This window comes from Schizosaccharomyces japonicus (assembly GCF_000149845.2).
Source record: "Schizosaccharomyces japonicus yFS275 unplaced genomic scaffold supercont5.1, whole genome shotgun sequence".
Taxonomy (NCBI): Eukaryota; Fungi; Ascomycota; class Schizosaccharomycetes; order Schizosaccharomycetales; family Schizosaccharomycetaceae; genus Schizosaccharomyces; species Schizosaccharomyces japonicus.
Window position 1 is genome coordinate 251,729 of NW_011627860.1, and position 16,667 is coordinate 268,395.

Consider the following 16,667-nt stretch of genomic DNA (forward strand, 5'->3'; position numbering starts at 1 on the left):
CACCACCAAGTCAGCGAAACTTGCCATTAACCAACCTGGTTAGCCTGTTCTTGCACCGTCATGTCCTTTTTTGGGTTTGATGTAAGGCTTCCGAGGGACATTAAGGGTGCTGCTGTTCCTGCGGCGGATGAAGAAGGGTAAGTATCGAGTGATTGTGATTTTTTCAATTATCTGACTGATTTAGCATTGATTTTGAGGATACATACGATGATCTTGCTGCAAATTTACAAGAGAGTGGTGATGACTTGAATGATGAGACTTTTGGAATGAGCGTTGAGGGCATTGGTACGTTTTTATGGTTTTTCGACTTTTCGGTTTGAGAGACGTAATTCAGACTAACAGCTTTGACAGGCCGTGATTTTGACTTCTCTGGTGAAACAGCCCAAGCCGCTTCAAAACTTGAAGCAGAACAGCTTGCTTTCGAAGATTCGAGAGTTCGACGTCACGCTGGGAAACAGCCTGCTTTAGACAGCGGTAGATCCGACTCTAGTAACGACTTTAATGTTGAACTGGAAAAGAAGCTTCCTGAGCTACAACCGATGGCTTCCATTTGGGAAAACATTGCTCCCGCTCCAGTGTCTACACACCCCGGTGCAACTCAACAGCCAAAGGAGAACGTACTTAGCGTGGAACAGCTTGAAGCACAAATTCTTGCTTCTAGAAAGCCTGAAAACAAACCGGACGCAGCAGCCAACCTTTCTCCGAATGCGAGTGCTGTTCCCCCTCCCGTATACTTGACTCCTGGACAGTCTGCTGCAGCTCTTGCAGAGCCAAATTATGGCCTCCCACCACCTCCCATGGGATTGTCTCATTTGATGGGGAACGCTGGTCCGGAGTATCCGGACGCACAAGCTTTTGCGAATATGCACATCGGATATCCTCCGGTTGCGCAACAGTATGGAAACCAACAGGCATACATGCCGAACATGCAAATAACAGAGCTACTTCAGCGAGAGCGTATGGCCCAAGCTCAAATGCAGTATCTGAAACAGCAACATGTCGAAAAGACCCGTCAGTTAATCGGCCGATGCGCTGGTCTAATGACGAACAGCGACAAGTCGTTTATCACCCGTATACAACTCTCACAGTTGGTGTCAGAAGACCCAAGCTCAGATGACTTTTATTATCGCGTTTACATGCTTATTCGCGGAAGAAAGCCTTCTCAAGAGGATGCGAATCATTTTGTACAAACGTACCTGGGTTCGGGTGGTTTCCGTCGTGGACGTCGCTCAGAAAACCCTATGCAAAAGGTACAACAACAACTGTTGCGTTTGGTAGCAGCGGCAAAGGAGCGTCCTAAGACTACGCAACTCTTCTTGGAAGGCGCTTTGGGAAAAATTGCATTCAACACAGTTCGTACACCTCGCCAGTTGTTGAATGTGAAGCGCCCTTCAGAGCAGGAAGTTGCTCAACAAAGAAAAACGCATTTTACTGGTTTTAGTTCACCTAAAGACATTTTGGGCGCCATTGAACATGTATACGATGATTTGCTGAACTTTGAACAGACTCTGCGTAAGGGCTCCTCTATTGGAAGCGATCCAAACACGGTTGCTCTGTGGAAGAATGAAGTCCAAACCAAGTTGGATAAGCTTCGTAGCAGCTTGCACCTTAGTGACGAGGCGGTAACTTCTACCGATCAAATGCCGCCGTTCTTGTCTATGGCTGCCTATTCCAAGGGAATGCGTATCCTTCCTCGGTTATTCCCCCACTTGAGCATTCAACAACAAAGACAAATTTTGAGTCTATTCTATTCTCATATTGATAGTCTGAAGGTTGTAAAGAATGGCACATTCGATGTAAATGGCGAATTACCTCCTGGCATCGCTGAATCCATTCAAGCATTCACACAATACGTGCTTCCTTCTATATTGAACTGTGTGAATGAAGCAGACTTACATTTCATCACGAGTCTTTTTCTGCAAGTTCTGCGAAACTCGAACTTAACATTTATAATACAAACTAGAGTTGGCGTGTCATTCCTGACCATGTTAATTAGTCGCGCAGAGACTCTCAAACAGGCTGGTACTAGCGATCCTGCAGATGTCGCGAATTGGTATGTTACTAACACAAAACGTAAAAGACTTTAAACTAATTACTTTTAGGGATCAACAATTTAATGTCTTCTTTAACGCCGTTACGACCCACTTTTCCTCTGTTTTCCCTCCTCCCAATGCCCGTGCCTACGCGGATGATTCGTATCCTTGGGAATTTCTTGCTTCCTGTGCTGCCGCTGCTTCCTCAAATCAGCATTTCACTTTAGTGTCTGAAACAAGAGATCGTGTCTTGGATAACATTATTACTAGCAGAAGGGCTCCTCCAGAAATTGCGCTTGTCCGAATCTCAAATGTCAACCTCTTTCTTAATGCTATGGGCCTGGATGCTAAACAGCTTAACGCATAATTTTCTGATGTGATGATAATGAAGACTGGCAGTTCGCTCTATTAAAAAAAGACTGCATAAGAGCAAAAACAGTCTACAAGAAGATCTATTGTTATCTAACAAGGCCTTCTGGTCTTTCGTTTGTGCTAGTTTGGTAGCATGAGTTTTTTGTCAGCCTGTTTCGTGTTACCACGCATTATAGCTCAATAAAGATGGGCGTTCAAAACACTTGCAGCCATGCGAATACGAAGTTCGGGCATGTCTGATTGTGTGAAGTCAATGGGGCCGGCACGGGCTACACACTCTGCCGTTTTACAAGCGAAAACTCCGCAATCGTAGCCGTTTTGTTGACGTGGGCAGTTTGAGTCAATATGGTCTGTCCAGCCCGATAAGTCAATGCCCCCTTTTGTCTCTTCTGCATAATACAGACGCAAAAGTTCAAAGGCTTTGCCGGGACTGCCACCCAAGGAGTCCCAATACTCAAACCGTTTGTCCTTTTTGTTGATGACTGCCATGCACCAGTGAATTCCAAGGTGCACGGGTATGAGCACAAAATCCATGTCCTTGATGACAACCTTAGCTTTTCTGGCCCAACGTCGAACACCGGCATATCCTCGTTTTTGTAGTGTCGGGTAAAAAAATGTATTGAAAGCGTGGACTTTAGGGAGTTTTGAGTCATGTTTTGATCTCTCGGCAACAAGCTGTACGTAAAAGTTGATGACCTCGTCGTTCAACCAGTTTTTATCTTTCAGAGTTTGAATATCCTTGATCGTGATGGGGATATTGAACTTGGAAACGAGCGTCTTATCTTGCGGCTCATTTTCGTTATAAAGGATGTCGAGCGTTTTCTGTCGAACGTCTTTAGGAAGCGGTTTTTCCACAGCACTCGGGACCGGTACTGGCTTGATGGGTTTCTTGAGAAATTCAAGCTTGTCCCAATCGTGGAAAGCCTCCTTCTGTTGCTCCTTAAGCCGATGAATAAGAGACAAAAGCGAGTTTTCCTCAGGCAAAACGGACTGCCGCCGAGAGGCTTGGAGACCAGGCATGGAAGCACGCAGCGTCAACGAAGTCTTAAACCTCTCGGTGAAGGGTAGCTCAGGAGTGAGGCTGACCTCAGCTGCTTCCTTTGGCCGGCTTTGCTTGGAAGGGGTTCGTATTTCGTCTTCAATCATCGGACTTAGACTCTCTCGTCTGCTCATGGATTCTCTTCTCCGTTGAAGAGCAAAGAATAGACGTTCGCGGGTAGTTGGAGGATTTAGTGTCCGATGTGGTTTTGGAACGACTGGCCGAATGGAACTGTTTTTAGGATAGTCCTTATTGGTGCTGTCGTTTGGATTCGTGTAGTCATTTCTCTCATCAAGACTGGGTGCATTTTCGTTTTCATTAAAAAAATCATTAAACCCGCCAGCACTTTTATTATGGTACAGGGAAGAAGTTGGGTGCCGGGAGCTTGGTGAAAGCGATTTTTCATAAACTTTTGAATCCTCAATTTCCGCATTTTCAAAAGATTCGTCGTAAGTATCCTCAGTAATTTCAATTGGGTTATCAGCTGGGTGAAAAGTCATTGCTTTTCGACGCGTACTTTGTGTTGAGAGGAAAGACCAAGCGTCAGCAACGATACGCTCACAGGATGAAAAAAGACGCGCAAAAATTGAGTGGTGTCGCTCAGAGGAGTGTTTCTTCTTCGGAGTCCCGATAGAATGCTCCTCAGAGCGAGAAGCGCGACGTTTACGATTCATCCGCGGTGAATGGCTGTGGGTAGAGTTGTCAAAATGCGTGAATATGCCAGCAAGCGAGCCTCGCTTGGTAACCGAGTTCACGATTTGGTGGTGTAGAGTAACGAATTGTAACGAAAGAGTCTGCTTCGTAAAACATATTTAACGATAATGACAGAGACTTAAGGCGACAGGGTGCCTACGTAGGTAAGCGCGCGTGAACGCCTGTCATCCACTACAGCATGCACGGGAACTCTGTTCGGTGCAAATTGCTCTTTGGTCGTGAATTACACTAAGACTAGGTACGAGGCTCTTTTAGAAGTTGAAATTGAGCCTGTTTGAGTTAAAAGAGCGCCAAAAAGTGATAGTTTCGGGTTTCAAATTTGGGCGTTTCTGGGTAATATTTAGGGTGTTAATTTACTGTAAGTACAGGATTGGACCGTTCTGTTCTATTTGGCTGTTTTCTTAATCCACTACGCGATCTTAAGGGTCTTGGTACACACTTTTTGTTTTATGATTTTACGACTTTGGAATGCTGGATAGCACGAATTCCCAGCGATACTTTGTTCCCATCGAAATTCGTCCTCTCCCTCATTTGGATTTCCAAGCAGGATATAATGGCGTTCCAGCAACTTCACCTCGAATTGTGGGTCTTGTAAATGTTCGGAGCAAGGAAATGCTGCAGCCTTTGTCGGTCGAATGTGTCAGTATTGAGTTTCGACAGGAGGAGATAATCACCTTTCCTTCCCTTGGCCTTGGAACGCAAATTAATAACGAAAGATGTATCGCTTCGAAAACACTTTTTCCACCACCTCCTGGAACAGCAGTGTTCGGTCAGTCAAAGGAGTCCTTGTGTGAAACACCGACTGAAGCTGGTATTCCAAACAGTCTAAATCCTTCTCGAACACAATCACAGTCACAGGTTCATGACATTGTAAAGTCGTATGGAGGACCCGTTGTAGACAACGAAATTGCATTACGTTCTCAAAGCCAGTTTCCGCGACCTTGTACATCTGCTAGTTCATCGATATCTACCGATTACGTGAACTCGCCTTCTGATATCTTCAACAATGCTCTCCCGTCTTCCTTCACTAGGCCGGCAAAAGTCTGGTCAATGGATCTTCCCTTTGAGCTGGAATTACCTAAAAATGAAAATTTACCAGCGTCATTTGAATTGGCACATTCCGGTACCAGCGTTTGCACCAAATACTTTCTTCGAGCAACCCTATGTCTTTGTGGGATTTCACCAATCTCCATCAGTGTCCCTGTAAAGCTCGATCGTTTCGATATGCTTTCGTCATGGGGCATGTTTAATAAGGCAATCACCTTGAAGGAAGAAAGTTCCGATGGCTTGGTGTCTGTAGATGTATCTATACCAAAATCTTGCATTGTTCCGCTGGATTTGGTAACTGTGTTTCTATCGATTGTGCCCCTCTCGGCACATCATATCCGTGTTCAACGGGTTTCGCTAGTTCTGCTCGAACAACTGATGATTAATGTTCCAAAGGACATGAAGGTAATTCGCCGACGGAAGGTGTTACAGCACGAAGAAGACTTGGTTGACCAAAAACTTGCGAACGAAGGACTTTCTCTGACGTTGTCATGCTTGTTTGAAGGTCGTTCGCAACAATCGAGCACATTATTCACTACTTGTTCCGAACAATACAGGGTGGATTATTTGCTGATTGTAAAAGTTGAGCTGTTCCGTGCCCGTGATGTTGAAATTATACATCCTGTGGTCGTTTCGTCAGTCGAACGAACAAGAAGTGGAGCTTTGCTCAACGATATTCAATCGAGAGTTTTAGAGGTGCGGCAAAGCTCAAACGCCACTGTCCTTGACGGAAGCATAGTAGTGATTCCTGCGTCCTGTTCCGTTCAAAACAAGTTTTTTCATTATGTTGACGGTCATCCAACTCTTATGGAGTAATGACGATCATGCACTCTGACCCTCACAGTACTTTTGAATAGTATTTAACGATCTCGACTTGTTTCGGCGCGGGTCGTCATGCTCATAATGACCGTAAACGGACTGTTTACATATACTTCTACTCTATGATGCACTTAATTCCGTTCGCTGGTGGACGTTGATGTCAGTCCCGTCCTCTCATTCCTTTATAATCGCGCTCTTGTTCCATCTAAAAGAGGCGTGTATCAATTGAATTTGGCATATTGCGGGTTCACTTGTTTATGAGTAAAACTACATGATTAACGATAATATCTAGTCTCTCTTTTATTAACTTTGCATAAGAATACTATCGCATAACTTAATGTGATCTTCTGTTTACATCTTAATCCCTCAACCCATAAAATAATTGAAAGAGCCTTTTTAATATGATGACACCCATGCCGTAAAGGGTTCCCAAAGTTGACATGTTGAGCCATTAAAGTACTATATAAGCTGGTACCATGCCCTACATTTCTCTACTTTTCTATCAAGCACACAAGCTACCTGAGAAAAGCTATATTGGGCGGAACACTCTTAGTCGTTTTGGGCATACACAGTTCACAAATACCTTCTTATTGTGAACTTGCATATCCATTCATTATTGAGATTCAATTCTGCATTCTTACTTCTAATTCTCATTGACAACACACCTTTCCCACTTTCAAATCAAGCTCGTACCATGGTCTTTAAGCTTGGAAATTTGAAGCATTCTTTTAAAATCCACAAGAAACAGAAAGATTTAATTTTGAAAGAAACGGTTCAGGATGAAAAAGCAAAACCGACAAGATCCATAAAACGTTCTTTCTCCTGGAAAGCTATGAAAATGAACAAGGTGAAGACTTTCTATAAAACTGTAAAACGTCTTGTTAAAAGCTGTTTCACCGCTGATGCTTTTGAGAATGATGATGTTATTGCACTCGTTCGTGACTTGTCGCGCCGCAGCACGAAGCGCTCTCACCAATCTTTCAAGGCTCGCAACGGTAAAGACTCAAAACGTCGTATGGACCTGGTTTGTTACAATCCGCCGATTGGTCTTTCCTCGGACACTTTAGATCCTTTCCGCCGCAAAACAGAAACTGATCTTGAAAATGAGTTACTGGAAACAGAACCTTTTGTTGATGTGGATGATGACGAGTTGAGTCCCACTGTTACCATTCATAAGTCCAACGATGCCAGCTCAATTACTATAGACGAAGACTTGAATGATCGCTCTCGCTTTGATGAAACGAAGCTAATAAATGGCGATTACTCTATGGAAGCAATGATGAACGACAACAATGCTATCGTCAAAATTTCTCTTGCATATAAAGACGACGTTGACTCTGACTTCAATGACGGCTTTACTTTCCAGCACAATTTGGAAGCAACAAAGTATGCAATTGCTAACTTTGCTGATGTTTGCTCCATCAAAGACAATTACGTTTCAAATGTCTTTTCTTTCATCTCCACCGGATGCGTCCCAATACAGACGTTAGTTCATCATGTTATGCTTTATGATTGTTATCCTGCATTTATCCAGGAAAGTCTCTGGCAAGGAGTACTACATTTCCTTGATCATCTCCCCGTGTCCAAACGACGTATCGACTTTCGCAAACTGGTTGCCTCTAAACGAATTGGTAATATTCGAGCATACTTTATTGATACGCACGATGTCAAAAGCGTTGATGTACTAAATTCTACTGCCCGTATCCAGCGCAACAATTTCTCATGCCTTTTGCACCTGGACGCCCCCATGCCCTCTTACGCCAATTTGTCTGAAGATACCGTGGCTTGTCAGCTACTTTTTCATGCTAACAGTTCTTATGAAATATCTTGGCTTCAAATGCTATATGCATCGACCGATAGTGCCAGAGCGTTTCCACTTCATGTTTACCTCAATGCAAGCAACAACGGCGACATCAGGGCTGAAGATTACCTGCATTATGATTACCTTGATCGTTGTCTCTTTTCTCCTCATCCGGGAAAAGGAGTTCTCGCACGTCTTGCTTCTATCTATGAGAAGGATTACTACAACGCGAGCAATTTCCTTCTTAAACAGAATCAATTTCCAACCCAATTGAATGACTTCACTGAAAACGGCTATGAACAACAATCGTGTCCGGAACAGGAAAATACGGACCAGGAGAACCTGCAAAGTTCAACAGCACCTTTTTCTGTTTGCATGGCGCAGGAAATGATTCGCCAAAGATGTTGGAGCTATGTTTTAACACTTGTCAATTGACTACTAGAAGTGTTGCTTGGTTTCTACTTTTTCTATTCACAGTCTTTCTTTTAAAGGAATTAAGCACACGCATGGCGAGCCGTTATTTATCGGTCATTCTCTTCTAGAGAAACGTTTTTGTCTTCTTTTGCATTGCCTTTTCATTGTTGGTTCTTTTTCTCTTTATGATTTTATGATTTTGTGTTTTTGTGTTTTTGTTTTGAGTTTCTACCATTTTTGGCTTTCAGTTTTGTCTTAGTAACTACCATTGAAATTAAGATGGACGTGAAGATTGATCTTATAGCACAGACAGTTCATGCTTGGAGAAAATTTCAACCATGTAGTTACTCGTCTGACTTATTATTCCACTTGGTTTACCATATACTTACTAGGTCCTAATGGATTTCAATAAAAAGACATTCTTCACTTAACATGATAGCTGGTTTTAGTAGCAACGAAGTAGCGATGTACTTGGTGTAGTACTTTTGGTGTAGAGTTTAAGGAGGATAGTGTGCGCTGCATGAAATCTCAGAGACCCAAATTAGTGGGATTCAATAAAGTACATAATTTGTTTAATCCGGACGTTGTAAAATCAATGCATTTATATATTATTACGTTTTTTAATAGTTTATTCTGTTCGAGTTCAATTTTCTATGTCCTCTCTCGCTGCTTTCATACGTCACGCCCGAATCACTCGCTAAACCGCGTTAAACTTCACTAACCTTAAATACGCGTCTGCATTTTGGTACAAACAACAGACAAAGTAACTTACCATATCCGGTGCGGAATTTCCAAGTTTCGGACGTCGTTATTACTAAGAGACTGTTTGTTTCTGATGTTCACAGAAATATGCGGTAAATTGAGGACCTGCATTTATAAAAAGGTCGCGTTTTCGCGGCCACTTGGCTGTAATTTACGGCAATTACCTGTTTTTCGTGACTTTCACAACTCAGTCAGTTGTTTAAGAGAAAATGATAAAGCACTGGATGAGTTGAACGCGACCATTCTTCGTCTTCAGCGCAGAATTGACGCTTCAAAAAGTATCAGTCTTCAACAGAAGCAAACACAAGAGTTTCCAAGAAATGAAAAGCTACTGTCTTTCTTGTTGGATAACACCCTTCGATCAAATGTTTCGGACAAAGAAACACATTCTGTTCCTCCGAAGAGTAAAAGCGTGTTGCCCAGTGAGGATAACATTCTCGTACAACGACTTGGTGTTCCCGAGACGTCGTTCAACAAATACTTTCAATTGGAACCAACTGCTGAGTCTATTAGTCATAAAAGTGTACTAGCACCCGAAGTATGGAAATCGCGTCTCGACAATTTGTTTCGTTACTCTGTTCCTTTTGAGAAATGTAACTTGAACCAAGTGATTGAGCTTGTTACACACCTTCCTTCTTCTTTTCGAGCTTCGTACGCCAAAAACATTCTCGACTGCCTAAAACAGGTCTGCCTGACACCGTCGGTGTATCTCTTAAACATTCTTCTTCATGCCTCGGCAAAGCACAGTACGTTGGAGGAGACACTAAATGTGTACAATGCATACAATCAGTTTCAATTGAAGCCTGATAACTATACTTTCGTTTCACTGATCATCGCATACTCGCTTCATAAACAAATTGTCAAAGCGTTTTCACTTCTTTCAGAAATGAAACGCCTTAAGATTGAAGCGAATACTCACGTCTTTAATACATATATTGCCATTCTCTATCATGAACGCTTATACGAACAAGCGTGGCGCCTTTTTGACTACATGAAGTTTAAATCTTTGCAAAGTCAGCCCGATGATAAAACTTATTCCTACATGATTTCGGTTTGTACCGCAGAAAGAAAGGTAGAAAAGGCATTAAATCTTTACCAAGAAATGCAAGAACGACCCATAAACCCTCTGACTCCATCCTCCCGAACTATTGATGCCATTCTCCGTGCGTTGGCTCGCTATCCACGCTACCATTCAAAGTTTTGGTCCATTTTTGAAGAACTCCGTGCGGAACAGTGGAAGCCAGGTGCACAAACATTTGTTGCGTTTGCACAGCTGTTTTCGTATGGTGGGCAAGTGAATTCGTTAAAACGTTGGATTTCTCGGATATGGTCTATGTCTGGCGAAACACCCGACGCAAAAACAATTGAATTACTGTTTCAGTACTTGTTTCGTGCGTATTCAAATGTCAAATTTAACCAAGAACCTAGTCTTGAACAGGTCCCAAATGAGAAGACAGGTGATGATGCCAGTATCTCTTCACCAAGCAATCAGCTGTCGCTGAAGCTTCCCTTTCTTCTCAGCTCGTCTTCTGGTGATATCACTAAAGAAGAACTAATCCATGAGGCCAAAGAATGCTATCACTACCTTCAACAATACCATCCAACCGTATTGTCTGTTCATCTACGCACAACCTATATGAGTATCTTCAAGAATCATGGATGCATGGATGAAGTGAAGGAATTTTATGCAAAGAGCTTTCGTCCTGCCAAGTTACCTTCTAGTCACGTAGTCTCGAACCAAAACGAAACAACTTGCAATAAAGACCTTCCATTCCGTGACATCCATGTTTACGCTTGTGCTATTAATGGAGCCTCTGTTTCTAACGATTTTGCGTTTGGTTACGCCGTATGGCTAGAGTACTTGCACTGCAAGTCATACCTTCCCGAAGTGCTAAATGGCGACAAGATAGAATTTGAAATTACGAAATCCATGATCATTCTATTTGCCCGAAATCAATTCTTGCATTTAGCAGTGAAGCTGCTTAATGAGACAAAAGACAGGCATTGGAAATGGACGAGACGCTCTCTTGGCATCATGCACAAGGTTGCCTTCCTTTCTCAGGATAAACCAGCTCTTGACCTTATAGAAGAAATTGTCTTAGACTAGATGGACATCCATTTTTGTACAGTAACATCGCATTCCCCTCCCCTATCAAACAACGTATATCCCAACAACACACTGCATAACGTTTGCAACAATTAATATTAAAGAAAAGATAGACTCATAAAGTAGGTATCATGGACGACAAACCCTCATAGTATCAAAGTTAACGAACAGGAGGCAAACACCGTAATGAAAAATAGAATTCACCTCAATCAAAACAAAACGCGTATTAGGAGGAGAGCGTGCGACAGGAAACGAATGGCAAAACAGACATTAATCCAATAGCATGAACATAACCAGTATGCTCACAAGTCAGTTAAGTGAAACGCACAACATGACAGCATGCGCCTGCTGCATGTAAGGACAAAAAGGGAGACAAAGGCGAACAAAAAAGAAAGAGAAAAACAAAAAGAAAGATATTCGAAGAGCGTTACAATTAAAGGCTCAAAGGAAGAATGTCACAAAAAGACGTGGGGGAAACACTTCACGGGCTCACATGCGAAGATAAGATAGTAGAACCCTTTTCAAAGAGCAATTCTGCGCTTGTATTTAACAATCAAACCCCAATAGCGTTCGTCACCGAAGCTTACGAAAACTCCCAGAGCTTTAAATTCGGACTAGTCCTAGCAGTAGAAAAATAGTCATCGTTCGAACGAAGGACAGGGCTCTCTTCTCCCGGAGGAAAGAAATTAGCGTCTACTTTAGTAGGCGATGTTGCTGGTAGCGAGGGCAAAGCTGCCTTCTCCCCCGCGCCAAGATCAACATACGTAGTATCCATAGCCAACCAGTCGCCGCGTTCACTGCACACTGGATTTGTGGACGATGTAGGCAGGGGATCGGGCGACGAGGGCGCGGTATTCGTTTCACATGGCGTAGGTGATACCTGGAAGTCAGGCAGAGCCGCCAGCGCTGCATCTGTTTGATTTACGTCAAAATAGTTGAGCGAATAGTGGCGACTGTGCATGCCTGTTGCGGAAGATGCTTGGGATAACGAACTATAGTCTGAACCATCACTGGAAACGAAGGGATACACATTAACGTCCAGCGCGGGTAATTGTCTTCGTTCCGCCACAGGAGGATGTGGCTTGTGAGGGCTCATGAGCGGATTGATTTGACGGTAATTCGAACGGGGGCTGTGAAGCGAATTGGAACGACCAAGAGGCCTGGACGGGCTCGAGATTGCAGATGGTGGATACGCGGCAGTTCGAACATCAGATGAGCGGAAAGTCGTCTTAGGCGGCGACATGGGGTATACCATTTGGTTCGTATTTGAAGAGGTTGTGGGTTGCAATGGCTGCTGACGAGCCATAGGCACTGTGGGCGTGTACGGCAGGCGCGAAGCTGCCGGCTTTTCAAAAGTCGCCTGCGACTGCATGCACGACACCGGCGAAAACGCGTCCTCGGGCCCCGAGAAGCTACGGGAATGAGTAAGGTACATGCCGTTATTGTAGTACGGAGTGTTTCTCGACGGAGCACCGCCGTCAAACCTGCGTTCGTAGAAAGACTCTGACGCTGCAGGAGTCATGAACTCACCTGCAGGACAAGCAGGCCCTCGCGAACCAGAAACCATCTGGCCGCCGTTAGCGCCGGCACCCGAGCTTAGTGTTGGCGTTAGGACGGCGGGAGGCGAGTCGCCCGCACACGCAGTGGACTGCGAGGCATGACGATTGTCCTGCTTGGAAATGTGATACGAAGTTTCATGCTCGATGGAGAACGCAGCCTGGTCGGCTGTGTCCGAGAAAGACCCTCCAGCCGCAACCTTCTTGGGTTTGGTGCTGGCATGGTAGGTGTTCACTATAGCCACATTGTTCCGTTTCGGTCTCCAGGACTCGTTCTCGCTTCCATCGGGCGGCCGCTGGTTGCGTAACGGGTCCTGCGACACGAAGTCCTTTTCTAAGTAGCGGCGCAACAACGCATCACACTTCTCTTCTGTGGGCTCCGAAGAGTATACATGGCAGATCTGCTTTGGATCAAACACAACAATGGCAATCTGGGCGTCGCAAAGCACCGAGAGCTCGTGTGCCTTCTTGAACAGACCGGTCTTTCTACGATTGAACGTGACGGACTGTGCCCGCTTTTCCGGAATTCTTTGGATCTAGGTACGGTTAGCGTCTCAAGTCTGTAATTTAGTCACGAAGCGACGCATCAGTGTCGCTTTGTCTTGCAAAAAGGCACCGAGGGCCGAACAACGACTCTAGGGCCAACGAAGACGACACGAACACCGTCGTTCCTGTTTTCGTCCGCGGAACGGCAACAACAACAACAACATACCGTTCTGTGATATGCTGTCCCGGAAGACATGCCGCAAGAAAATATTGTGCGGGGGGAAACCGCGTATATGCGTGTAAACTAATGTTCAAAAAGAAGGGAGTATTCGTGTGAGGCAGCAGGCTAAAAGCAGACGCTGCCAGAATCAAAGCAAAAGGTCTAATGATATGGTGAATATCGTCGGTTACGGATGCGACACGGCGACCGTTTAACGAAATGTAGGCGAGGTTTCAGAAACCGACCAACCAAGAACAGCAACAAATGACGATTGCTCCTGCAGCTGATAAACACCAACTCGTTGTACGTCCAAGAAAAGTGAGTGTACCGTTAATCCACAGAAAAAACAGAGCCACACGTTAATAAACCTAAATCAGTACGGACACTACCCGCCGTCGATCACTCCAACTTTCGGTAACCAGGCCAGAATCTAATCGTCCGGTCGACGCGAAAAAAATCCAGCTTCGACAACAATGCAGGTAAAAAGAACACGCGAATTGTGTCCAGTCCGTGCAAAAGCCAGCTGCTATGTTCTGCTGAGCTGCTACTTATTGTTGCGACAAGCGTTCGTCTGGGAAGGGGGGAAGAGTGTTTGGTTCTGGGTAAGTTCGTTCCGCCGGTGATCCCCTTCCTTAGCGAGTGAGTTAGCGTACGGAGGTGATCGGCCTCTGGACAAATCAAAGCACACCATTCACACTATCCCGATTCAGTTTGTACACTTTTACATATGACGTATGTCGCTTAGAGGCTATGACGTGTGGTTGGTGAACAAGAAGCCCAAATGGAGCAGCGTCGTTGTCGCAACAGCCCAATGTAAACACACGAACCACTGAGCTGTCGCCAAACAACCGCATGACGAGGATCAAGCACCAGTTGCGGACGGAATTTCTGGCCGACGGTTTCGCACTCGGCGACTCGAATCCCTACTGCGAATCAGACATTGTCACCTGCAGCGTTACGTATGGCTAATCATTTCATTCTGCTTCCGCTGGGCGTATCAGTCGCGGCTGGCTGAACGTGACGCACAGCAGCAGCTGATTGGTGGTGTGTATGACGCTGTGTGTTGGGTTTGTTTACGTTGAGCCCTCCGGTCCAGACACGGCTTTCGAGTGGGGACCAGAGGTACCCCACATTCACGAACGGGGGCACCAAGAGGCCTGAGGAGAGAGAGAGCCAGTGAGGCGCTTGAGGCTCAGCGGGGCCCGTGGGGTTAATTGAATTGACTGTGCCAGTGGGATGGGGATGCGTTGGCTCCCCAAAGGCACGCACCAGGCTCCCCTGGGGAGGAAGCGCCGCGGATTCCCGGGTGGGCTGAGTGGGGGCACCGAGCTTGTTTTGCGTCTACCCACGTGAATGCCAATCGGAAACCGTCTTGTTCTCGGGCCACGTCGTATGCGGGGTACAGCGTTTCGGGGAGTTTGGATTATCGTGGAGATGCACGTGCATTGCTCGTGATCCGACACGCAGCACGAACGGCACCTGTCCTTGGGATTCGGCTCGGTGAACTGCCGGACCGTGTCGGTCATCTAGCAGCTACCCATGCGGCGGTCGGGGACTTTATTCGGCGAGGTATTCCAGCAGCTCGCCGAGGGTGCTCCGTGGGAGGAGAGGGACTAGGGAGACGAGGGAGAAGCAGGGAGGGAGGAAGGAGGTGAGGAGATGGACGTAGGAGAGAGGTGTGTAGTGCTGGCTACGCAGGGACGGGAGACGGGTGATGGGAGTGGGATGTGTGTGTGTGTGTGTATTATCCTAAACGACCATAGGTGTTACATGCATGCTATTCATGCTATTCAGGCTATTATAGAAATATACAGATGTACAACGCAGAAAGATTCGCTGGCAAATAGTGTGTCGAAGGCAGCAGAAACCAATTCCGTAGTCTCGCCCAGAATTCAGAGCTGGCGCAAGCGCAAGCAACACAGAAAAAACACGGTTTCCGAAGCGTACTTGTACTCGTACGGCAGCGGAGCGAAATTAACTGCGTTTAATTCCGCAGAATACGTCCAAATGTGCGTTTCCTCGCCTCACTAGTGCATGCTGGTAAAGGGTATTGTTCGCAAACAACAGTTTTGCGCAAACAAAAATACACGCGAACGTGCCTCACTGCCGTTGGAAAAAACAAACAAACGAGTGCTTTGTATCAGCCTGCGGACTCTTCGTTGCTTACGGCATTCGGTGTTTGGGTTACTGCTAAGTGTAAACACTGAGCCATTTTGTCTGGGGCATAAGCCTTCCTACCACCAGGATTTATTTCTTCCAGAACCACTCTCTCTTCCAGGAATTGTTGCTGGCGGTTTCGACTCTCTATCGTCGTATACTCCGTTGTGAAGCTGTCCGGAACGAGGTATTGTCTTGTTGCTGTGCACTTGACGTAGTTTTGGCCGTGTAGTTGGATGCTACGTTCGTGGACTTTGTCTTCGTCTCCCCAAGGTTTTTTGTAGGGCTTTTGTGTCTACTGAAGCTCTCCCAAGCCTTCCACGCCTCTCCTTTTTGCTTTTCTTGCGACTTGGCTCCGAGGTCTGAAAAAATCGCAAAAACGAACAAAATACCATCTCAGCTCACTGCACTTGCCTAAGCTCGTGTTTCGCGTGCTCCTGCGCGCCTGTGTACATAGTCATTGTGAGCAACGGAAGCTGTAGCACTCTTTTGTGATCGCTTGCCTTCCTTGTACTGCTGTTGAAGCTTTCGACACGCGTCTCCCGTGTAAATCTTTGGGCATTTGCTGCTTTGTTGCTCGGGTCGTCCAGCACAAGCTTCGCTGTGTTCCGTGTATCACGGTCTCCATTGGCATTCATTCGCTTTCTCTCCCATCCCCATACATCTGAGAACGCCGCGCTGTTGCTGGTTGTTCGTTACTTGTTATCCCCCTCCCTAATACTCTCATCGTCTCTCTTTTCGCGGTGCTAGATCGCTCCACGAATTCCTCCACTCACTTGTCCCTGATCATCTTTCATTCATACACTCTTACACACTCTCTTTCGCTTCGAAACACCAAGCTCTTTTTGGTTCGGTTTCGGCTCTATCGTTCCCCCCTTTCTTCTTCTGTTACTTCTTATTTTAACCGTTTTCTTTCTTCTTTCTTATTATGGATAGGTACTGGCGCGAGCAGGAAGGCCGTGGTCTGTTCGAAGATGACGCTCAAAGTTACATTTCCGAAGACAGTATGCGCTCTGTAACGCGTATGCTCGAGGAGCAGCGCATGGGCGGCTCATACGTTGACGACGATGCTCTGAGTTTCTTCACAAATGAAACAACCACGGTTGCTTACCCAGCTTGGAACCAAAATACACATGAGGT

At 45.5% G+C, this 16,667-nt stretch overlaps 7 protein-coding genes across 7 annotated transcripts; 4 read left to right on the forward strand and 3 right to left on the reverse strand.

Annotated features, from left to right (window-relative positions):
• Positions 1 to 11: 11 nt before the first annotated feature.
• SJAG_02213 (topoisomerase II-associated deadenylation- dependent mRNA-decapping factor) lies at positions 12 to 3,943 on the forward strand. The gene is made up of 4 exons (XM_002173391.2): positions 12 to 137; positions 185 to 285; positions 352 to 2,053; positions 2,103 to 3,943. The coding sequence occupies exons 1-4, from the start codon at positions 61 to 63 to the stop codon at positions 2,398 to 2,400; spliced, it is 2,178 nt and encodes a 725-aa protein (XP_002173427.1). The 5' UTR covers positions 12 to 60; the 3' UTR covers positions 2,401 to 3,943.
• Positions 1,995 to 4,158, reverse strand: SJAG_02214 (SUMO deconjugating enzyme Ulp1). The gene has a single exon (XM_002173392.2). It carries the CDS (start codon positions 4,116 to 4,118, stop codon positions 2,583 to 2,585), a length of 1,536 nt encoding a protein of 511 aa, XP_002173428.1. The 5' UTR covers positions 4,119 to 4,158; the 3' UTR covers positions 1,995 to 2,582.
• Positions 4,159 to 4,272: 114 nt separating this feature from the next.
• On the forward strand, positions 4,273 to 6,440 carry SJAG_02215 (arrestin family protein). Its single transcript, XM_002173393.2, has one exon. The coding sequence runs from the start codon at positions 4,627 to 4,629 to the stop codon at positions 6,019 to 6,021; it is 1,395 nt and encodes a 464-aa protein (XP_002173429.1). The 5' UTR covers positions 4,273 to 4,626; the 3' UTR covers positions 6,022 to 6,440.
• On the forward strand, positions 6,375 to 8,666 carry SJAG_02216 (hypothetical protein). Its single transcript, XM_002173394.2, has one exon. The coding sequence runs from the start codon at positions 6,719 to 6,721 to the stop codon at positions 8,258 to 8,260; it is 1,542 nt and encodes a 513-aa protein (XP_002173430.1). The 5' UTR covers positions 6,375 to 6,718; the 3' UTR covers positions 8,261 to 8,666.
• A 295-nt stretch (positions 8,667 to 8,961) lies between these two features.
• On the forward strand, positions 8,962 to 11,349 carry SJAG_02217 (group I intron splicing factor). The gene has a single exon (XM_002173395.2). The coding sequence runs from the start codon at positions 9,075 to 9,077 to the stop codon at positions 11,106 to 11,108; it is 2,034 nt and encodes a 677-aa protein (XP_002173431.1). The 5' UTR covers positions 8,962 to 9,074; the 3' UTR covers positions 11,109 to 11,349.
• On the reverse strand, positions 11,169 to 13,992 carry SJAG_02218 (MADS-box transcription factor Mbx1). The gene is made up of 2 exons (XM_002173396.2): positions 13,377 to 13,992; positions 11,169 to 13,200 (listed from the first exon to the last, which is right to left on the reverse strand). The coding sequence occupies exons 1-2, from the start codon at positions 13,404 to 13,406 to the stop codon at positions 11,692 to 11,694; spliced, it is 1,539 nt and encodes a 512-aa protein (XP_002173432.1). The 5' UTR covers positions 13,407 to 13,992; the 3' UTR covers positions 11,169 to 11,691.
• A 78-nt stretch (positions 13,993 to 14,070) lies between these two features.
• On the reverse strand, positions 14,071 to 15,610 carry SJAG_05872 (hypothetical protein). The gene has a single exon (XM_011050672.1). It carries the CDS (start codon positions 14,894 to 14,896, stop codon positions 14,504 to 14,506), a length of 393 nt encoding a protein of 130 aa, XP_011048974.1. The 5' UTR covers positions 14,897 to 15,610; the 3' UTR covers positions 14,071 to 14,503.
• Between the last annotated feature and the right edge of the window lie 1,057 nt (positions 15,611 to 16,667).